Below are 23733 nucleotides of genomic sequence, written 5' to 3'. Positions count from 1 at the left end.
GCTATTTTTGGGACTCGACGTTGTAACGCTGTACTCCTAGCCGTTCGGCTTGTGTTCTTGTTTAGCTGAAAAAAAAACTGTTGACTGTTTACTGTTAATTGTAATTAATTCTAATTAATGGTAATTACTATTTATTGGGATGTTACATTTATTGGTATCAGAACAGTTTTGTTCTTTTAAGGACGTGTAGGTTATGAGTACACTATGTTTTCGTTGTGTGCTTGTATTGTGTTTAATGAGTTATGGAATTATTTAACTCTTGAACAATTCTAACACTCGTTTTCTGATGAACCAGAGAACGAATGGCTCCTAGACTTCCTCCCCCACCTCAACCGAGTGAACCTGATGCTTCCAACAACTCTAGATTGTTGGAGAACGTCATTGAGAGACTCCAACAGCAAAATACCACCCTCATGGAGCAAAACGCCACTCTGATGCAGCAAAACCAAGCTGCTATGCAAGGTTTGGAGGCCTCGCGTGTTAATTCTGAAAACACGCAAAGGCAATTGATGGAGATTTTGGCTGCCACTAGAGGTGCGACTGGAGCTTCTTCTTCAAACGCCACTCAACATGCTACCCAACCTAATGCTGAATGGAGCTTGGAGAGTTTTCTTCAGCACCATCTGTCCAAGTTCAGTGGCAAGTGTCTTCCGGATGAAGCGGACCAGTGGCTGAGAGATATGGAGAGAATTTTCAACGCCAAGAGATGTCCGGATGAAAACCGCTTGGCGTATGCGGAGTACTTGCTGACTGGAGAAGCCAGCCACTGGTGGGCGAGCGCCCGAGCCATTCTGACGGACGCTCACCAACAGATTACTTGGGAAGTGTTCAGAAACAAATTCTATGAAGAGTACTTCCCTGACAGTGTCCGTTTTGCAAAGGAGGTTGAGTTTTTACAGCTGGTTCAGGGGGGAATGTCAGTCTCCGAATATACGAACAAGTTCAAACACTTGATTCGCTTCAATACAATGGCCACCAGTGAGGAGTGGCAGTGCAGAAAATTTGAGAACGGTCTACGTAGTGATCTGAAGGTTGTGGTTTCCAGTTTGTGTATCCGAACGTTCCCTGCTATGGTAGAGAGGGCCAAGGTGTTGGAGAAGAACCTGGCAGAGGCGGAACGGCACAAGAAACAGCAAACAGTAAGGGGGTCGACTGTCTCAAGGGGAAATGTTAATCAGAGAGGATCCCCTTACGCTCGTCCAGCAGTCAACGCGAGTGGATCCCAAGCCTTGGCTACTGTCGGCCAGTCTGGACAGCCAAGGAGTGTGGCGTGTTTCCAGTGTGGAGGACCACACCTGAGGTGGGCTTGTCCTCAACTGAATGGGGGAAAATACTGCACTAAATGCAGAAGGAATGGGCACTTGGAGAACGAATGCTATGTGGGAGGACGTGCGGCAATGAGGCCGCCAAACGCTGGAAGAGCCCAACAAGGAAGAGGTGGACGTGCACAAGCTACAGGAAGAGTTTATGCAATTACGGGTGCTGAAGCTGCTCGATCAGGTACGCTCATCACCAGCACTTGCTTCTTGTTTGGAAAGTCGTGTGTAGTGTTGTATGATTCGGGGGCAACTCATTCCTTCATCTCGAAGGCATGCGTTGAGAAACTGGGACTAATGGAGAGTGAATTACAGTTCGACTTGGTGGTGTCAACCCCAGCGGCTGGTGGGATTAAGACGTCTACAGCTTGTGTGAGATGTCCAATAGAAGTTGAAGGGCGTAGATATAAGGTCAATCTCATTTGCTTACCCCTTCAAGACTTAGAAGTAATTTTGGGGATGGATTGGTTGGCTACCAATCGGATCCTCATTGATTGTGGAAAGAAGGAGTTAGTCTTCCCAGGTGAAGAAGAGGAGGAGTTGTCTGTCGATTGCGGTCAGTTGAAGGAAGACATCATGGAAGGGGCGAGCTGTTTTCTGATCATGACGTATGAAGACAACGAAGTGGAACGTTCGTCCAATGATGAGAGCAGTGGAGGACGAACGGTAGTGGATGACTTTCCGGACGTCTTTCCGGATGAAGTCCCTGGTCTACCTCCTATACGCGAGGTTGAGTTCACGATCGACTTGGTGACCACTGCTGCACCCATCTCGGTTCAACCTTATAGAATGGCACCCGCTGATTTGGTAGAGCTTAAGAGGCAAATTGAGGAGTTGATGGATAAGAGGTTCATCAGGCCGAGTGTTTCTCCATGGGGAGCACCTGTGTTGCTGGTCAAGAAGAAGGATGGCAGCTCTCGGCTCTGCATTGATTATAGGCAACTTAATAAGCTGACTGTCAAGAACAAGTATCCACTTCCAAGGATAGACGACCTACTGGATCAGTTGCAAGGTGCGTGCGTGTTTTCAAAGATTGATCTGCCTTCGGGCTATCATCAAATTAGAGTGAAGGAGGGAGATATTCATAAGACAACATTTCGGTCTCGTTATGGTCATTATGAATACGTGGTGATGCCCTTTGGAGTGACGAACGCACCTGCAATTTTCATGGACTACATGAACAGGATTTTCAGACCGTACCTGGACAAATTTGTAGTGGTGTTTATTGATGACATCCTTATCTATTCCAAGAGCTTTGAGGAGCATGAAGACCACTTGAGAATCGTGTTGAGCGTGTTGAGGGAGAAAGAATTGTATGCCAAGCGTTCAAAGTGTGAATTCTGGATGAAGGAAATCCAGTTCTTGGGGCACGTCGTTTCTGCAGGAGGTATTGCAGTGGATCCAGCCAAGGTGAAAGCAGTGTTGGATTGGGAGAGCCCACGTTCGGTCACAGAGGTTAGAAGCTTCGTGGGGCTCGCGGGCTACTATAGGCGGTTCATTGAGGGATTCTCTAAGATAGTAGCCCCTCTGACTTATCTCACCAGGAAGGATCAGCCGTTCGCATGGACTGATCGTTGTGAGGAGAGCTTCCAGGAATTGAAGAAGAAACTAACGAGCGCCCCAGTGTTAGTCATTCCAGACACGGCCAAACCTTTTGAAGTGTATTGTGATGCGTCGTATCAAGGTTTGGGCTGCGTACTGATGCAGGAAAGGAAGGTAGTGGCGTACGCTTCTAGACAGTTGAAGGTCCATGAGAAGAACTATCCCACCCACGACTTAGAGCTGGCAGCAGTCGTGTTTGCATTAAAAATCTGGAGGCATCATCTGTATGGAGCAACGTTTCAAGTCTTTAGTGATCACAAGAGTCTTAAGTATCTCTTTGATCAAAAGGAGCTGAATATGAGGCAAAGGAGGTGGCTAGAATTTTTGAAAGATTATGAATTTGAGTTACTTTACCATCCGGGAAAGACTAACGTAGTAGCGGACGCACTAAGCAGGAAGTCGGTTCATGTTTCAGCTATGATGGTGAAAGAACTCAATCTAGTGGAGAGCTTTAGAGACCTAAAGTTGCAGTTCGAGTTGGAGCCGAACAGTATCAAATGCTGCACCTTTAGAATAACAAGTGATGTGTTCGACCGAATCTGGATGAAACAACGAGAGGATGAAGAGCTAGTGAAAATTTTAAGCGCGCTCGGTACGGATCAGGCCAAACATTTCAACGCTGGAACGGACGGCATGTTACGTTACATGGGTCGGACGTGCATTCCTAACGATGGCAAGCTGAAGAGGATTATCTTGGAGGAAGGACATCATAGTCGTCTTAGCATACACCCTGGGATGACTAAGATGTATCAAGACCTTCGACGTTCGTTTTGGTGGCCAGGAATGAAGAGTGATGTCGCTCGTTTTGTGGCCTCCTGTTTAACTTGTCAACGTGCCAAAGCCGAATACCAAAGACCGGGTGGCTTACTACAACTTTTGGAGATTCCCGAATGGAAGTGGGACAGCATTTCAATGGACTTCGTGACTCACTTGCCTCGCACGGTCAAGAATCACGATTCTATTTGGGTAGTAGTGGATCGTCTAACGAAGAGTGCTCACTTCCTAGCGGTCAACTTGAAGATGTCTATGACCAACTTGGCCAAGCTTTACATCAAAGAGATCGTTCGTCTACATGGAGTACCGTCCAGCATCATTTCAGACCGAGACACGAGATTCACATCTCGCTTTTGGCAATCGTTGCAAGGAGAATTGGGAAGCAAGTTGCGAATGAGTTCTGCTTATCACCCTCAGACGGACGGCCAATCTGAGCGAACCATCCAAACGCTCGAGGACTTGTTGAGGACGTGCGTCCTAGATCATATGGGAGTTTGGGATGAAGTTCTGCCGCTCGTAGAATTTACATATAACAACAGTTTTCAAGCAAGCATAGGAATGGCACCGTTTGAAGCTCTTTACGGAAGGAAATGTCGAACGCCACTGTGTTGGTTCCAAGAAGGCGAGAATGTATTAACCGGACCAGAATTAATCCAGCAAACAACCGAGAAGGTGAAACTGATTCAAGAACGATTGAAGACGTCTCAAAGCAGGCAGAAATCCTATGCTGATAAGAGAAGAAGACCCTTAGAGTTTGCTGCTGGAGATCACGTGTTTCTCAGGTTGAATCCAATCACTGGAGTGGGAAGAGTCCTTCGTCCAAAGAAGCTTTCACCCAAATTCATAGGGCCTTATCAAATTCTGAAGAAGATTGGATCAGTGGCGTATGAGTTAGCCTTACCACCTCAACTGTCCAACCTACATCCAGTCTTTCACGTTTCCCAGCTCCGGAAGTATGTAGCTGATCCATCACACGTACTGGAGTTGGAAGATGTCCAACTTCGACCAGACCGAACGCTGGAGATGCAACCAGTCTGCATTGAAGACAGCCGCACCAGACTCTACAAAGGAAAGGACGTTCGTCTTGTGAAAGTGGTGTGGGACGCGAAGACTGGCGACTCAACATGGGAGGTTGCAGAGGCCATGAAGGAGCTATACCCTCAATTGTTTCCTGGTAAGCCCTAGAATTTTCGAGGACGAAAATTTTTGTAGTTAGGGGGATTGTGAGAACCTGAATAATTAAGCGCTTTAATCACACACTCTGAACCCCATTTAATTCACTGTGCCACGTCAAAACCCACTCTGCATGCGCCGGCCATGTGTCACTGAGGGAACGTCCAAAAACGTTGGTGGAAAACAAGTGGCGTGCAGAGGATGGACGTTCGTCCAGCGCGGGAAGGGAAATTCACCCTCTGCATGCACTGACGCCATCTGTCACGTCAGAAGCTTCTAAAAGCTGTAGTGGAATCCAGGTGGCCGTACGTGGTTGCATGGTCGTTCGGCGAGGAAGAGAAAATGATTTCTCTGAAAAACACTTTCTCTCATTTCTGCATTCATCTTCTTCTCCACGAAACTCTGGCCATTTCTTTTCTCCAGCTTCTCTCTAAACTCTTTTCATCTACTCTCTAAGATCACTCACCACCAGCATCTCTACTTCCATTTCAGAAACCGTAGGATCATTCACGGTGTCTGGAGCTTTCGTTTGAACCGAACACGTTAGAATTCTGTAACTGGTAAGTTCTCATCTCTGCGCTTCGTCCATTCAGTTAATGCGAACCAAAATTCTGGTTGCATGCATGGGTTAGGGGTCTGATCTGTCTACGATTCTGGTGTATTAGATTAAGTGGAATTGTTGAGTAATTCCTTGGATAGAAAGCTGTGAAAGAACGAGTGAAACCCTAGCAATTGGAAGTGCACTGCTAGACCAGGTAAGGGAAGCTTTAGTAATTTAATTTAATGCTTGTTGATGTTTATGAAATGCCTGAAGTATACTGGATGTCTGAAATGTATGAAATGTTTGATGGTTTAATCATGCGTGAACGAACTCTGTTGTTGTACTGGATGTATATTTGTAAGATTGGTTGCACTGTATGTTGAGAATGAAACGTATGATCTGGAATATGATTGAATTCTGTATGAGATGAAATGATAATATGAATTCTGTAATGTATGAGATTTATGGTGGAGAAAAATCATAAGTTATGAATCGTATGAAATCTGTAAAGTCATTGTAAACTGAAAAATCTGGAACAACATCATTTTCTCTGATTGAACAATTACGCTCGTCCTTGTACGGTCATATACCGTTCGTCTTCTCTAAATTTGAATTAGAGTTAAATTCTTTCTTTTGGAAAGTATTCTGTCTTAGAACGAGCGTCCCCATTTGAAATGCTAATTGAGTGTTCGTCCTAAGTGGCGTTCGGTCTTAGACCGAACGCTCGTTCAAAAAGATAAATGATAAGTAGCGCTCGTCCTTATGTCGAGCGTTCGTCCTTGATAAGTAGCGCTCGCCCTTATGTCGAGCGTTCGTCTTTGATAGCGTTCGACCTTCTGTCGAGCGTTCGTCTTTGATAGCGTTCGACCCTCTGTCGAGCGTTCGTCTTTGATAAGCGTTCGGCCTTATGTCGAACGTTCGTCTTAAACGGCGCACGGTATTCTACCAAGCGTTCGTCCGAGATAGCGCTCGGCTTTATAACGAGCGTCCGTTTCTAAATCGCGCAAGGTCTCCTATCCAGCGCTCGTATTAATTGAATAATTATTGATTTCTAAATAGCGTTCGTCCTGATTCTAAATATCGTTCGTTCCGATCACAAATAGCGTTCGTCCTGATTTCTAAATAGCGTTCGTCCCGATCTTAAATAGAGTTCGTTTATACAGTTAATTAACGTTCGTCTTTTTAAAGAAGTGTAACTAAGAATGAAAGTGTGATGTTGAGTGAATTATGAAGTGTGCGAACCATATATGAGATGAGATTATGATTTTGGAATTTGAACGAGCGTTCCAAGGAGGAACGTCTCTATGAAAGATTATGATGAGTTGTAAAGTGTGACCATGGTAAAATCGCTGATGGCTGATCATCCTGATATTCCGTGAGTGCTCTTCTCATGTAGAGGAGAGTAGGTCATGCGTGGGAATGGCAGGAGGCCCTAGCCCTATTGAGTACTTTGAGGCTGATAGGGTTAACCTCGGTTGGCAGCTGATGAAGGTCCCAGTTACTACACCAACCGGGTGCATGAACGCCTGCGGTTACATGGATTCACACAGTCCGGACGGTCGGTCTTAGGAGAGTTTTGGATGAATCATATTATGCTTCGATGTATTGATGCATGTCTTGTGTGTTAAATTCGTATGTTAAACTGTATGTGATATGTATGAATTAAATTACCTAAGCTTACCCTTGCAATTCCTTGTGTTGTCTACTGTTTATGTACGTCCGTCTTGTCAATGCAATGATCATCCGTTGTGGGTGTGAGCAGATGGAGAGGCGCCACTTGAGGCTATGCTGGAAGAAGAAAATTTGGAGGACGCCAACCTAGTCGAAGTGGAAATTAAGGCCGAGCAGTAGATCGCTCGTTTTTGCAGTTGTTAATAGTTTTGTTTATGTTTTAGGACGTTCGGTTACTTATGTTGTAAAACCGTTCGTTGTTAGCGTTCGCTATTTTTGGGACTCGACGTTGTAACGCTGTACTCCTAACCGTTCGGCTTGTGTTCTTGTTTAGCTGAAAAAAAAACTGTTGACTGTTTACTGTTAATTGTAATTAATTCTAATTAATGGTAATTACTATTTATTGGGATGTTACATTTATCATTCAAATGCGATTATATTGTTTGTTTTATATTAATAAAAACTGTTAAAAATCTTGTTTTTGATGAATATATGTATAAATTATTGTTAAAATTTTTGAGAGACCTAATTTAAATAATTGAGAAAATATAAATAATTAAATTAAAATGAGAATAATCCAAATATTATATAAAGTAAAATATAAAAACTAAAGGTGTAACTGTTTGTTGTTTAAAGACCCTGTTCATTATGCAGTGATAATGTTATTTTTTTTTAAAATTTAATTTTGCTTCATAAGCAAAAGATAGTTACATTTTTTTACCTTTTAAATTAGCTTATTTTCAAATATTTATTTTATTACTTTATTCAATATAAATATATAATATACGAAATCTTTGTTATTGATTTAAAATATTGCCAACTTAAATAATAGTTTTAGAATGGACCACCCAATTAGTTCTGAAGTCTTTTTCTGATGTTTGTCCTTTGACTTCGCAGACGCTTTAATTGAACGTAAATAAATGCGCATGGATTTAATAATATATTAAAATTTTGGTCACTGTTTTAATATTTTATAATATTAAAAGTTCTGGTTTAATATGTTTCATTTTTCTAGTTTTAATTTGACTACTCAATATATGCATTTATCATACTTCAAAGAAATATTTAATTAATCAAAATGTAAACATAGAATAAATAAATGCAAAAATATAAATTAATGTTATTATGCCAATGAAAAAATATGTGTTCGTTTAAATTACTTTGAACCAGGACATATTTCTATTACTAATATAATATAGTACTAATATATTTTATATGAAACTATAAAATTTATCTTTCTAACTTTAAAATTAAAAATATTTTCTAACTTTAAAATTAAAAATATTAAGTCTACTATGATAATTCAAATTCTAATATGAACAATTAGTGATTTTTCATTTTCTTTTTCATCATGATTTTATAACAATATGAACATTTGCATTATTATTATGAACCCGCTACTCAAAAGCACAATCTATTCAAATTTAATGAGGCACTCATTATTACACTTTTCTGTTTTCATTTAGGACATGTTTGCAATCTTTTTTCATTAGAAATTTTAAAAAAGAAAATACAAAATTAATTTTTTCCCTATATTCAAATTAACTTATGCAAATTCTAATACAATTATTATTTGATGTAATTGAGTTCCTTTCTTAAAATTGTATACATGTAGTATGTAGTATATATGTTTTTTTATTGTTAAAAGGAAAACTTATTTTTTATTTTTTAAATATATAGAAATTGAAAACATGTTTACAGGAACAGATGTATCTAATTTAACCATCTAACCTAAATTTTATTGATTAGTTTCAGAGTCTTTATCCTTAAAAGAATTAGTCTCCACCTAAAGTTTAAATGTCCTTCATCTTTAGTTAATAATTAACATAAATAGTTTTATAAAATTTGGTGAGAATCTAAAATTAGAAAAAAAATATGTTTAACTTAACCATTAAAAATATTTTCAGGATTTTTTTTTTATAATTTCCACAAATTGTTTCTATGTAATAATAAGCTGAGAATGTATTATGTTTTCGTTGTGTTTTTTTTACTGTAATAAGAATAAACCTAATTAAATTTTAAGTTTTCGTAATTTGATAAATTTTATTATTGTTGAATATTAAAAGAAATATATTTTTCGATTAAGATTCTTCCATTTAATTTTATTATTAAGTGTATCATTTATTGTTTTTCTGTCACGTATTATTTTATATAATTCTTATAAAAATTATAAAATAATAAGTGACAATATTTGTATTTTGTTATCAAAAAAATCAAACATAATTAACTCAATAAAAAAATATAATGCTTTTTTAGTAGACTCAAGTAAAGGTTTTCAAGTTTATATAAACTTAAAATTGAATTAAGTCATAAAAATAAGACATTTGAATAAAATATCATAATATTTTTTAAATATTAATAACTAGCTAAACATAATTATATTACTATGATTAAGAATTATGTTTATTATTTATAAAAGATAGGTATAAATGCCTGTGGGCATAGTTGGACAGTGAAAAAGAAAAAAAAAAGACAAAAAGGAATTGAGACAATTTCGGAATTACCCCTCCGATCTGGCACTCACTGGCGTGTTCAAATCCCGAATTCCATTTGGAACACTCTTTTTTTTGCTTCTTCTGCCTCTTCTTCTCTTGCGCTGTTTCTCAACAGTTTGGGTTGCGTCTCCCAGAGACAGAGGGACCTTCTCCTCCTCCTTCTTCTTCTCCTTCTTCTCTCGTCCATGGACCTTCACAACCGACCGGATCACTGTTTTCCGGAGAAGAAAGGTCAGAAGAGGAAGTTGGAGGAGGATTTCGAAGACGACCGACAGATCTCCGCCCCTCCCACCGGCCACGCGAGAGACGCCCTCCTTTCCGACGTCAAGGAACAGGTCATCGTTCTTGATTCAACCTTCTCATGGAAGGAATCCGATCGTGCTGCCGCCAAGCGCGCCACGCACGCCCTTGCCGATCTCGCCAAAAACGGTACATCTATTTGTCATCTTGCTTCATTCGTTTTTGTTTTATTCTTTCGCGGAATTCGGTTATTTGCTGGTTTTGTCCGTTGTTGCGCTTCATTCGGTGCTTGTTTTTGTTTGTAGAGGAAGTGGTGAACGTGATTGTTGAAGGAGGCGCAATTCCTGCTCTGGTTAAACATCTTCAAGCGCCTCCTCTGGCTGGAAGCGACCGGTTGCAGAGGCCAATGCCGTTTGAGCACGAGGTCGAGAAAGGAAGTGCTTTCGCGCTTGGACTTCTCGCAGTCAAGGTAATTTTACTAATCCTCTATGGTGACTGTTAGGAATTATTGCAACTTAGCTTCTTCATGCCTTTGATTTGACAAGCTCTAAAGTATATATGATTCAATGTTTTAATTGTATTGTGATATAAAGTTGTACGTTGAGTTAGCTTACTCGTGATAGTTATTTCCTTTTTTAAACTTTGGTCACACCAGAAATTGTTTTAATGTTATCGTTTTCACTGAACGGCGTGAATGGTATAGTAGATACTGTATTGTAGAAGGAAGCTTTGAAGATAATGCATGATGGTCTAATATGTGGTGTGAAATGAAATGCCTTCTGCAGCCGGAGCACCAGCAGCTCATCGTTGACAGCGGTGCTTTGAAACATCTCGTTGATCTTTTGAAGAGACATGAAAATGGCTTAACATCTCGTGCCATTAATAGTCTAATTCGTAGGGCTGCAGACGCGATTACTAATCTTGCGCACGAGAATAGTAGTATTAAGACTAGTGTCAGGTATGCTTCTTCGAGTACTACCTTGCAATTGAAATTTAATTTGGAATGGTTTTATCTTATGATTATCTGGAGTTAATGTGTAGGATGGAAGGTGGGATTCCACCGCTCGTTCATTTACTTGAATTTGCGGATACAAAGGTGCAAAGAGCAGCTGCTGGTGCATTGCGAACCCTTGCTTTTAAAAATGATGAAAATAAAAATCAGGTTAGCGGTCTTTAGTAATGTTGGGAATTGAAATTGACTTACTTATGATACGAATGAGTCACATAACATCATGACATGTAGATTGTTGAATGCAATGCCCTTCCAACTCTGATTCTAATGCTTCGTTCAGAAGATGCTGCTATTCATTATGAAGCGGTACTGCTTGTGCCACCATAATTTTAAACTTCAATTTTGCAATATTGTTGACTTTGATCTTTGCACTTATCTTACTGGAAACTTGCAATGAATTTTATTGAATTACAGGTTGGTGTGATTGGAAATCTGGTCCACTCTTCTCCTAACATAAAGAAAGAAGTTATTCTTGCTGGAGCCCTACAACCGGTCATCGGATTACTTAGGTATATTCTTACTTAGCCCCATGGAAAACTGCTATGCACATCTCTTGTCTTCTCCCATGTTTCGTCTCTGTGGTTAATTTGTATTGCTATTATAACTCAAAGTTCCTTTTTTCTTTCCAATAATTTTCCGTTATAAATATTGCTGAAAAAAATGTCTTTCTATTAACCTATTCTAATACTGTATGATGAAACAGCTCCTGTTGCTCCGAAAGCCAGAGGGAAGCAGCCTTGTTACTTGGACAGTTTGCAGCAACTGATTCAGACAGCAAGGTAAACAGTAACTTAGTTTTTCTAATAACTTCATGATTTGAACTGAATGTTGAGGGACAGAAAGGTATAAAGGGATAAAACCCTAACACGTCTGTTTTTATGTTTGTTTACTGGTGAAAAAGGGGATGTGAACAATTTTATGCATTTATTTTTAGTTTGGATTCTGATAAGTACTCAAGCATTTGGGGAACCAACCCTCAAAAGCTAGCTATTGAGGAGTGAGAGTCAAACACTTAAATACTTCATTGAGCATCCCATACTACTTGTTGCAAACTAAGGCATATCATAGCACTGCTCCTAAGAGCTGACTAGTTAGAACTCTCCCTAAGTAGCCCTTTACAAGATATCGACAACCGTCTCTAATACAAGTACCTATGTTCTTGGGAAAATGATGTGACTTGGAAAATAAAATAAATCTGTATTTTCTTTTTGTGAATAAACTAGCAATCCTTAGTATTTAGTATATTCTGTGTTTTGTTTGGACATAAGGCTAGGGAAGGAAGTGTTTGTCTAGTCCCTTCCCACCATTCTCTCTTTATAACAAGAGGTTATGTACTCATTTTGACAACTCTGGTTGAATAAAATTCGTGTGTTGTTATCTTGAGTGTGTCATATCTCAAATGGCGAACATCGTTCTCTTTTACTTATCTCTTGTGTGGTTCATTAAGGTTAATCAAAGTTCAGGAAGTATAGAGTTTTCTCTCTTAAGGTTTATTATATTGTGAGCTAGTTCGCAAGCCTTAATTCCCCATACTTGTTCATCTCATAGATTTGACTGCGCAAGGTTCTTTCCCAATTTGTAGCATTCGTGATTCTTATCTTGTGGGTTAGGTCACAAGTGGCGAATCACCATCTTGTTTATCTCATGGAGTTTGAGTGGTGCAAGGTAGGTATTCTTGAATCTTTTTCTTTCCATGGCTTCTGCAAAATTGAAGATCACATTTTATCCAAGAATTCTTGAAAGAATTGTTCCAAGAATTCATCTAGGAGATCTTCCTTGATCCTCCCTACCCAGGCAAGCCTCCCTTGGGTTTTCATCAGAAACTCACCTCAAAAGCTAGCTATTAAGGAGGGGAACCAAACACTTAAATACTTGATTATGCATCCCATACTGACTTAGGCACCTCCTAATATGCAAGTTCGTTGCACAGCTTATTTCTGAATAGGTGGCTTAGTGGGTATTAGTTCTTCAACGTTTTGTGTATCATATATCTCTGTTTTTAATCTTACCTTTTTTGTTTGATTTTGTAGGTTCACATTGTTCAGAGGGGTGCTGTCGGACCTCTGATAGACATGCTTCAGTCTCCTGATGTTCAGCTAAAAGAAATGTCTGCTTTTGCATTGGGGAGATTGGCCCAGGTTATTTCTTTTCCCTCGTCTTTTCCATGTAAGAATCACATGTGCACATTTCCAATTTATAGTTTTCAATAGGAAATGGTAACACATATTCTATGATTTTTCATCTGTGTAAGTATTATAAAGTATATTCTTGGCAATGAGTTAGTTTTCAGTTTCTCTTTCTCGTTTAACTTGTTGACATAAATTCTGTGCATTTCTGTGTTAAGTTTTGTACTAATTCTTGTCTTAGAACATAATAGTCATCTTTCTGAGTACTGTTTCCTTTTAGCACCATAACCTGAAGAGATTCAATTTTAAATTTCAGGACACACATAACCAAGCTGGTATTGCACACAATGGTGGCTTGATTCCATTACTGAAGCTTCTTGACTCAAAAAATGGGTCTTTGCAACATAATGCTGCTTTTGCTCTTTACGGCCTTGCAGATAATGAGGTAAAATAACTGAGTTCTAATAAAAAGATCATCTGTCTTGACGGTAGTAAAGCTTATTACTTGAAGTTAAAGTAAAATAACTGTTCCTTTTTATATTTTTTATTTTGTCCCATAGGATAATGTGGCCGATTTTATTAGGGTAGGTGGAATTCAGAGACTTCAGGATGGAGAGTTTATTGTTCAAGTAAGTTTGCTTTGTTGATAGCTATTCTGTTTCATGGTTTTTGCATTTGCCCTTTGTTGCCTATATCATTGGGAGTTCAGTGCTTTAGATATTGCATGCAAATTTTATGTTCTTAGAAACACTCTGATAACTGTTTCATGGTTTTTGCATTTGCCCTTTGTTGCCTATGTCATTGGGAGTTCAGTGCTTTAGATATTGCATGCAAATTTTATGTTCTTAGAAACACTCTAATAGATAAGAAATCGGTTTCTCTTGCAGGCAACTAAGGATTGTGTTGCAAAGACATTAAAAAGATTAGAAGAGAAGATTCATGGGCGAGTACGTACCATTTCACATTCGCTTGTTCTTTGATACATTTTACTGAAATTAATATGGAAATGGTTGGGATGCTACTACTGTATTAATTATTAATTATACAACAATAACAACAATCTAGCCTTATCACACCAGTTTGAATTCTATATCCTGTTCAGATTTGTAACGTATTAATTTTGTCTTTGCAGGTGCTGAACCATTTGTTATATCTCATGCGAGTCTCAGAGAAGGCTTTTCAAAGAAGAGTTGCTTTGGCTCTTGCTCACCTTTGTTCTGCAGATGACCAGAGAAAAATATTTATTGATCACCATGGTATGCATCTGCTTAATCAAATATTTTGCTTAAGTTTGATGTTTGTTGTTTTTTTGAACCTTTATCTGTGTGTTATATTGCCTTTCCTCTTCTATATGAATCCAAGCAACTGCCCTTGCAGGTTTGGAATTGCTTATGGGGCTTCTTGGCTCGTATTATAATCCTAAGCAACAACTTGATGGAGCTGTGGCTTTATGCAAGTTGGCCAATAAAGCCACGACTCTGTCTCCTGTGGATGCTGCACCCCCATCTCCCACACCCCAGGTAGTCATATATAATATTTGACTTGTTTTCATCCTTCAGCATCATTGCTAAGGGGTTGACTGCCTTTTTCCTATATTTTCATTTGGTCTCTATGTTTTGCTTATATATGATGTTTTTAGGTTAAATTTTCTTTGCTGTCCTTTTCATGATGACATATGGAAATTTGTTCCTGTTTGTTTTTACTTTTTTTTCTTTTTTGATATTTATAACATCACCTTGTACTCACCAACACGTGTGATAAGGCTGTTATTAACTGTGGCTAATTAATTTTTCAAATCCTACCTGATATGACCAAGTAAGCAAGGACTTTTGTCATTTTGTATTAAGGCTTAACTGTTAGCAGGGATGTAAACCTCTAGCGTAACTGATAAAACACCATACTAGATGCTGGGCCTTCCCTTTTTAAGCAATTGGGCATGGATGACTGGGCTGAATTGACCAAATAACCCAACGTGCTCTTCATGACCCTTTGTGCATATAATTTTCACTCTTCTAGAGGATCTGTCTTTGAATGCAGAGATAATTTTCACTGATGGACTGCTTACTTTCTGGCTTGTGTCTTGATAATTCTGGATCCATTTGGTGTTTTTAAAAGTTTTAATGCCTGTGATGCTAGATTTTTCTTGTTACAGGTCTATTTGGGAGAGCAGTATGTAAACAATGCTACCTTGTCTGACGTTACATTTCTAGTTGAAGGTAGATGGTTTTTCATTTACATTGTTTTCTTAAACCTTTTTGCTGGGAGAACAATTCACCTAGAATGCAGTGTTGTTGTAGCTGCTGTTGACATTTGTAGATAACTTGGTATTTTTGTTCTTTGCTGCAGGCAAACGATTTTATGCTCACAGAATTTGTCTGCTTGCATCTTCAGACGCATTTCGTGCTATGTTTGATGGAGGTTATAGGGTGAGTATATACTGATATTGAGGGTATCATATATCTCCTCTCACTGTTATTGACTCCACGATTTCATAATAAACATCGTGTATAATCTGTTATTTTGGTTTTTAAATATAGCTTTTGGATATTCATTTCTTAACCTTATTATATAATAGCGTGCCCTGCTGTGTAAATTACCACAGATTCAATTATGTCTCTAGTTTTCTTTTCCTCTCACCTAACAATAGCAATAGAAAAGAAATATTTCATATCTCAGCACAATAATTATGATATGCAATTCCATTATTGTATGACAGGAGAAGGAGGCAAGGGACATAGAGATTCCAAACATTAGATGGGAGGTTTTTGAGTTGATGATGAGGTCAAATAAAGCCTACATTCACATGCTTTATGAAAGTTGTGCTGTGAAAGCTTGTAATAATTTGTGAAAAACTTAAGTCATATTGCTTTTATTTCTCCAGATTTATATACACGGGATCAGTTGAGATCACGCTTGACATTGCCCAAGATCTCCTCCGAGCAGCTGATCAATATCTTTTAGAAGGACTCAAGAGACTCTGTGAGTACACGATTGCGCAGGTCAGCTAAGAATTTTTATTCACACATAAATACACAATCTTGACCCTTGTCCTCGTGCTCTACTATAAGACTGGAAAGTGGATTTCTCTGATTTGATGTTTTGGTCCCAGGATATATCACTTGAGAGCGTATCAAGTATGTATGAACTTTCTGAAGCATTTAATGCTATATCGTTGAGGCACACATGCATCCTTTTTATCTTGGAACACTTTGATAAATTGAGTGTAAAGCCAGGGTAAGTATCTGATTCCTCTAGAATGTGTACAAGATGTCTCTAATAAGTAAACAAAATGTAAGTTGGAGGTTTTATGCTAGTTGCATCTAATTTTAATACCTATTTCTCTTTATTTTCCTTGTAGTTTTGAGAGTTTGTGTCAACCTAAAAGGAGTTCAGATATTGAAAGTTTGGGTCTACTTAAAATTCTTTTAAATGACTAAATAAAAAATTATATGCCTACCGAGTCCAATAAATAATTAGTGTTTGACTTGATTTCATTTCTGTTTCCATTTTAATTAAGTTCTATTTCATTTAAAAAGCGGGTTTGGTGTTATTTTTATTTGTATTCATGTGAGAAATGGGGTGGACATTAATTGGTTATCAAAATATGAAAAGCTGCAAGCTGCCTTTTTTCGGGGAGGGCAGATTGTATTTTGTTCAACATGTTGCTTATCTTTCTTTTTTCTGCTATAAGTTGCTATATGCTTAGTTTTGTTTGCTGCTTTTGACAAATATGATAGACATGGATCTTAAACTTTGTTACATAATATATACCGACCTCTGGTTTGACATTAATTGAATAATTAAGCTTTGGTAGGATAAATAAATCACAAATATGATGAATATATTTCATTTTTACATTTCTATGGTTTCTGTCTTTCTAAAATTTTTGTTCATACCAATTACTTGCAGACACTCCCATCTGATTCAGCGTATAATACCTGAGATCCAGAATTACTTTGTTAAGGCCCTTACAAAGGCCAATTCCAACAATCAACCGTAGCATTTCCTGTTCTATTTGACATCTAACCAGTTGCAATGTACATAATGCGGTCGATGTTAATTGAACCTGAAGTCTCCTGGATTGAGTGCGGCATGGCTTAAAAATTCTAACATCAGGTCTACGTTCTTTTCTGATGCAGTGTAAGTCCCTTCTAGGCTTTAGTTGTAACGTCATTCTCGTAGATGTAGCAAATGACCTTCACGAACATTGTTTTTTTCTTGCGCAATATTGTGATGGTTATGAATTGATAGTGTTCTCTTTCTCAATTGATTTGGCATTATAATTGTTGTGTTTCTGAGAGTAGTATAGGTTGCTCAAGTACCTCATGTATATATGACAATTGGATATTTGTCTGTAATGTGGCAAATACAAGTAGTTTTAAATTAATTGCAAAATGCAAATTCGTCATTTAAAGTGGCAAATGCATAATTTGGATACTCAATTACTTGTTTGACCATGACAAATTTAATTAGTTGCTGCTTATAGAATTGGCTGCATGTAATGCTGTATGGAATGAAAGACACCTATATCCAAAATGAAAAATTCTCTCAAATCAGTGGACATCCAAAATCTTCTGAACATCTTTCCTGCTTTATGATGATCTAGGAGAATCTTCTATAATATTTTGATGCACTTTGACCAATCAAAACATGTGAAATGAAAATTGAATGTGTCGTCAGATTAAATAGTAAAATCTAAATCTTTTGTCTGGATGTATCAGAAGTTGTGGTGAGTTTAAAGAATCCCCCAACTCACTCCCAACGGTGTACTTTCAATCGGAATGGGCCAATCGGCCGAACTCAAGTCTTTTTATGCTCGTTTCATGATTAGAGTAGACTGCAAGTCATTCTTTGCACGTGCATGAGATAGGTATGTCTTCTGCTTTTCAGGCTTTGTATGCCAGTATCAAACAAACATGAGTTATGTATATACTAACTTGACACGCGGTCTTTAAAGTAGTCTATTTCATTGTTGCCTATGAAAGCAAATTCATCGAGTCGCATTATTTTGAAATAGTGTCTTCTGAACTTTATGGCAAAAATGAATTGCCGTTTAATTGAAAAGAGTGAACAGGATGGAGTAACTGTTGATCATTGCATCATGCATGCTTGGTCCAAAGGATTGAACTTTTGTAGATGAAATTGAGTTGTAGTTATCATTTGAAACATGATTAAAAGTAGGAATATTAATAGGAAATTCTTAAACTAAAGAAACTTTTAAACAGGGAATACATAACTCTACCAAATTTATTTATCCGCACATTTAAAGAAACAATCCAAGCAAACATATGCAGATCTTTCACTTGCGAAGAAAATAAGCAACAATTTTTATCAATCTTTCGGCTTGCTCAGTTTCCGTATCAAACATGTAGACAAGATGCTGCTCTTTCTCTTCGATGTTTCACTTCCCTTTCCACCCACTCTCCTTCACAGCCTTATACTACAAGATTGTTCTGTCCAAGTGCAGGCTGTCCTTACCTGCAACAGCAACAAGCATCTTAGAATCATGATGAGGCAAGCTAGGAGCCGCAGGAGTCATTGGATTGATCATGGGGTTGTTTAACCCACCAGTTGCATCAGAGTAAACAAAGTTCCTAATGAAGGACGGATGGGCCTCTTCAAACCCATAATAGGTTTGCGCACGCTAGGCTTTGAAGCCCAGAAATAAGGGTGGTTAACATAAATACATGAACTTTTAAACCACCTGGTAAAGCTTCAACCCCAGCACGCATGTATTATGAACAATATAGACACCGCAGCTATGACCCTCAACCAATATCTTATTGGAATCACCACTTGTGCTGTTGGTGGTGGAGTTGCATGGGGAGCAATTCATTTCAGACCAACCCTACAATCATAATAAGCTGCTGGAAGAAAATACTCGGGAGGTTTCCTACGCTCTATGGAAATGATTATAACATTTGCCTCTAGGTTACAGAATTTGGTGTTCAGAGCAGAAGCCACCTCCATAGGAGTATATACTAAAATGGGGATTTTTTTGGTTCGGTAGAATTAGTTTTGGAAGGAAAAGGGGAGAAAAAAAAAAGAAAAGGGTTCTTTGAGAAGAGAATGTCTTGTAGGAGAGAGCGGACGGAGCGAGGGAGGAGTTCTTGGTTGGTCATTAGAACGTTTGATGGAGCCATCGTTGTAGACATAACATTTTAGACATCGTTGTAGACCTATTTAAGAAGAAAAAAGATATTTTGATCTAGATTTTCCTTTCAAGAATGCAAAATTGAATCACAAGATTTTTAATCATTCAAGAATGCAAAATTGAATCACAAAGACTTTTAATCAGTCCTCTTTTTTTGTTCTTCATACCATAATATCACTTCTATGCATAACAAATGGAATTTTATTTTATGTTATTTGATGATTAAACATGACGTAGTAGATTTGAACTGTCAAGCAAAATGTATGAAAATAAATAAAAATACTATGATAATTCTTATAAAAACTTTGACGTTTAGTTAGTGAGTATGAGATTGCAAGAAAAGTTATACGAGATCCACACATAGGGGAAAATGCAAAAAAAAAAAAAAAGTTAGATTTAGAATAATTGTCTTTAAGTAAAGAAGTGATGTGGTTTTAAAATTAAATTCATGAATTAAAAGCTTTGCTTAAAGATTAATGGCTTATTTTGCATTTTTCTTTATCATCAATTCCATTTACAAAGTGTATCAAATTTTAGTTAACAAAAATATTATTATATATTATGGATTTTAAATTTTAAAATTAAGAGTATTTGAATGATTTTTTATTTTTTTAAATTTAAATTAAAAATAAAAAATCTTTAAAATACCTTTGTGTTTAAATTATGTTTTTTTTTATGAATATGATTTTTGCTATAGTATACTTTTATAATGTTAAAATAAGTTAGCAAATCATATATATATATATATATATATAACCTTTTTAAATATATATTTTTTCTTTGAATTATATTAAATTTTTATTTTAAATTATATTTTATCATCTAAACACTTTTATCACAATTGAATGTGAATAAATTAATTAAAATGTTCATATATTTATATATAATTATAGTTATAAGTATATTGATAAGAAAATCACCGTTAAGTTTTGAAATTTTAAATTAAAACAATAAAAATAATATCAAATAAAATTAAGAAAGAAATAAATCAGAAATATTTGGGACAAAATACGAGTAATCAAAGGTTGATGACATTATTCTCTTATCCTAAAAAATTGCAACTTTATACACTATTATTTTATTATAATATTATATTTATATTTATTATTATTATTTTAATATAATATTTTTATTATGAATAGTAGTCATCAAAATTAATGAAAGAATGTTTTTCGGTAATCAAATCATGCAGGCATTAAATGTAGCATAATAACGTTAAAGCAATAAAGACTTAATAAATAAAGAATAATGAAACATCACTAAAGCGTTGAATATAACTCAGGCTCATCTCGCAAAAGGAACATTTAAAAGCATGGTTTTAACAGAGTGAAACAAATTTATTGTTTGCATGTAAAACAAGGAAGATAAGAAATACAAATCTGACAGAGAAAAGGATGTTTCTAGTAGGTAAGAAAATCCACAGGATTTTGGCGTGAGTTTCCATATTTATTATTTTTTAATAACTAAGTTGTGTATGTCAACTAACCAAGATATTATAATTTTGTAGTTTATGTATATATAACTGAAGTTGTATAAAAATAAAAATATTATTTTAAGATAGGTCTCTTATATATAATAATAAGAAATTAAATAAAATTTTAATTTTAATTAATTTAGTTTTTTTCGTATGCGATTTTGTTTAAATGATTTATTAAAAAGGGAAATGAAGATATATTTTAAATATTTTAAAACTTGAATATACTTAATTTTTTATAATTGTTAAATATAATTTTTAATTTTATCACCTTTGTTTTATTGTCCTTTTTCCTTTTTCCACGTGTTATGTAGTTTGTAGAGAAAATGACTATCAAATCAATGCCACAATTTTCACAACAATACTCCTTTTTAAAATTCTAATAGTGCAAGGCCATCTTCATTGAATTATGAAAACACTTTTAAAAATACTTGATGAAATTAAATTGATGAAATATATTAATATTTGTTAGTTAGTAATTTTTTACGAATTCTTACTTAATATTTTGTATTTCATGTTTGTAGCTATTTAAAGAATTTTAAGAAAAAGATGTTGCAATAAGTAATATGTCGAAGATATATCATATTTTAGTAAAATTAATATGTCTAACTTTCCCTCTTTTTATGCACAGGTAGAATGAACACAAGGAAATTACCAACTTTTTGTAAAATTAATGGATGATTTGATTGTTATAAAAATTTAATCATGTGTAATTATTGAATATTTTATATAATCATTTAACTTTTATTGTTATTTTGTACTTTAATTTAAGATTTACACCAGTATAGTTTCCTATTTTTAATAATTGACACGAAAAAAAAACTATGTTTTGACCTTGAAGATTTGAGATTTTTACTTTTTTATAAAATTTATTTAATTGATTTAGAAAATAAATAAGGGGTGATATATCCATTATCCAATAAAAATATAGATAGAATAAAATTTATATATATATATATATATATATATATATATATATATATAAATTTATTGGTATAAATGAGATGGAAATGAATTTGTACAGATAAAAATGAATTTTATACCCATTGGTCCACTTGACATGTTTATATGAAAAAGAAAAGATTGAAAAATTTAGATTCTTTGCTGATTATTTGTGTTATTTCTCTTTAATATTTTCAAAATACACTTATAAATATATTTTAAATATATTAAAAATATTTTTAAAACATCATAATATATTTTTAATACTCACTAGAAAACAGGCACAGAAAAACCAATGAAAAATTTGAACTCGTAGTTTGACACTCGTCTAAAGTTACGCTCACTACACAGCTGTTTTAATAATATAATAAGATATATCAGTATTTAAATTTTAAAAATAAAATGTACTCAATTAAAATATTAATATTTTATAATTGTCATGAGGTTGTTTTTACTTTTAAAAGTCTTTACATACCTCTCTAAAACTAATAGAAAAATATTTTATTTAAAAATATAAAATAATTTAAAATGAAAATATTAATTTTTTATATTGGGAAATCGAAAGGTGTAGTAGTACTGGCTATAGAATTTAACTTTGAAGAATCCAAAGGTGATGATGCATCCTTCTCATATGATGGAATGGCTGAAGGTCTCCACTCAAGCGAGGAGTCACTTTATTTCTGACACTTCAAAAACTGTCCACCAGATTTACGAGGTGGAGTTGGAGCATCTGAACGCAGGTCCACAAAAAACTCAATTACCACCTTTTAAAACAAAACATGTTTTCACCGTTTAAAACAAAACATGTTTTGAGATGCAGAAGAACTCAAACAAGATAACAATGGAGATTCCAAACTTTGTCAGAGTTCACGAAGATGGCACCATCGAACGCCTCCAAGGCTCTCCCTTTGTGCCGCCCACGCTTCAAAATCCGACAACAAATGTATCATCGAAAGACGTTGTCATCTCAGATAAACCTCCCATCTCTGCTCGTCTATACCTTCCAAACGGAATCCAATCGCAGGAGGACAATCTCAGTCGTAACAACCTCAAACTCCCCATCTTGGTCTACTTTCACGGTGGAGGATTTTTCTTCGAATCCGCCTTCAGCCAACTCCACCAGAACTATTTCAACACGTTTCTCTCCGTCGCAGACATTTTAGTCGTTTCTGTGGAGTACAGATTGGCACCGGAGACTCCTCTTCCTGCGGCTTATCACGACTGCTGGGAAGCTCTGAAATGGGTGGCCACCAAGGCTGACTTATGGGTTCTCAAACACGGCGATTTGGACAGAGTGTTCGTTGGAGGTGACAGTGCTGGCGCTAACATAGCGCATAACATTGCCATGCGAGCTGGGGCCGAAGCATTACCCGGTGGTGTAAAAGTTTTAGGCGCTCTGGTTTCTCATCCCTACTTCTTGGGGTCAAAGCGAATCGGGAGTGAAACGGAAGAGAGCGTGTGGATTCAGTCGTGTGACGGCGGTGGGTTTGACAACCCGTTGATAAATCCGCTGAGTAGTGCGGCGGCTTCGTTGAGTGGACTTGGGTGTCGGAAGGTTCTGGTTTGTACGGCGAAGATGGATGAGCTGAGGGAAAGAGGTGTGTGGTACTACGAGGCTGTGAAAAAGAGTGGGTGGGAAGGGGAAGTGGAACTGTACGAAGTGGACGGCGAGGATCACGTTTTTCACGTCAACGATCCACGAACCCAGAATGCTCACAACATGTTCAAACGCTTTGCGGATTTTATCCTTCACTAGAAAAAAAAAATAAAAAAGGAGTTATGACTCAAATAAATTATGTAATGAAAAATAAAATAACTTTTCTTTTAGGAAAATTTGGACATAGTCGTATCCCTAAATAAAAAGATTAACATCTTAATATTTGTTTTAAACTCAAGTAAAATTGTATTTCATTTTCTTTTAATTCTTGCTAACGCTGTTGAATTATTTGAGTTAATATACTGTCATGTTAGGGGTGCCGTTCCATCTTCGTCTGCTGCGTCTTATTTCTTAATTATTGTTGATGATCATTTTAAAAGATTTTTATTTACTTGATAACCAGTGAGATTAATTTAAAATTTATATAATAAAATAATTTTATGAAATTAAGTTCAATTTGAAATTCACTTTTTACTAAATTCCCATATGCGAGACTAACTTGCGCTTGGAAGATGAGAATTCACTGAAGATTCATTAAATGTATTCGTGAATTGCT

The 23733-nt window shown here is 36.4% G+C and overlaps 3 protein-coding genes across 11 annotated transcripts; all 3 read left to right on the top strand.

Moving 5' to 3' along the window:
• The first annotated feature begins 302 nt into the window (after positions 1 to 302).
• LOC128194268 (uncharacterized) lies at positions 303 to 3373 on the top strand. Its single transcript, XM_052869429.1, has 2 exons — positions 303 to 3112; positions 3334 to 3373. The coding sequence occupies exons 1-2, from the start codon at positions 303 to 305 to the stop codon at positions 3371 to 3373; spliced, it is 2850 nt and encodes a 949-aa protein (XP_052725389.1).
• A 6172-nt stretch (positions 3374 to 9545) lies between these two features.
• On the top strand, positions 9546 to 19161 carry LOC108319956 (ARM REPEAT PROTEIN INTERACTING WITH ABF2). Of its 9 annotated transcripts, none has more exons than XR_008245590.1 (21): positions 9546 to 10001; positions 10118 to 10281; positions 10598 to 10770; positions 10854 to 10974; positions 11056 to 11130; positions 11239 to 11333; positions 11528 to 11603; positions 12855 to 12962; positions 13267 to 13395; positions 13511 to 13579; positions 13838 to 13897; positions 14083 to 14206; positions 14328 to 14470; positions 15103 to 15166; positions 15297 to 15376; positions 15667 to 15731; positions 15832 to 15949; positions 16060 to 16084; positions 16860 to 17090; positions 17672 to 17820; positions 18418 to 19161. XR_008245590.1 is itself a non-coding variant. In XM_017551274.2 (19 exons), exons 1-19 carry the CDS (start codon positions 9758 to 9760, stop codon positions 16948 to 16950), a joined length of 2124 nt encoding a protein of 707 aa, XP_017406763.1. In that variant the 5' UTR covers positions 9546 to 9757; the 3' UTR covers positions 16951 to 17364. The 9 variants fall into 9 exon arrangements, 1 of the variants encoding a protein (XP_017406763.1); XR_008245587.1 differs by having other exon boundaries at positions 16060 to 16184; positions 17675 to 17820; XR_001831335.2 differs by having other exon boundaries at positions 16060 to 16184.
• A 3117-nt stretch (positions 19162 to 22278) lies between these two features.
• LOC108319933 (2-hydroxyisoflavanone dehydratase) lies at positions 22279 to 23443 on the top strand. Its single transcript, XM_017551251.2, has one exon. The coding sequence runs from the start codon at positions 22335 to 22337 to the stop codon at positions 23274 to 23276; it is 942 nt and encodes a 313-aa protein (XP_017406740.1). The 5' UTR covers positions 22279 to 22334; the 3' UTR covers positions 23277 to 23443.
• The last annotated feature ends 290 nt before the right edge of the window (positions 23444 to 23733 follow it).

Source organism: Vigna angularis, chromosome 10 (assembly GCF_016808095.1).
Source record: "Vigna angularis cultivar LongXiaoDou No.4 chromosome 10, ASM1680809v1, whole genome shotgun sequence".
NCBI lineage: Eukaryota > Viridiplantae > Streptophyta > Magnoliopsida > Fabales > Fabaceae > Vigna > Vigna angularis.
This window is presented reverse-complemented; position numbering and strand designations above follow the sequence as displayed.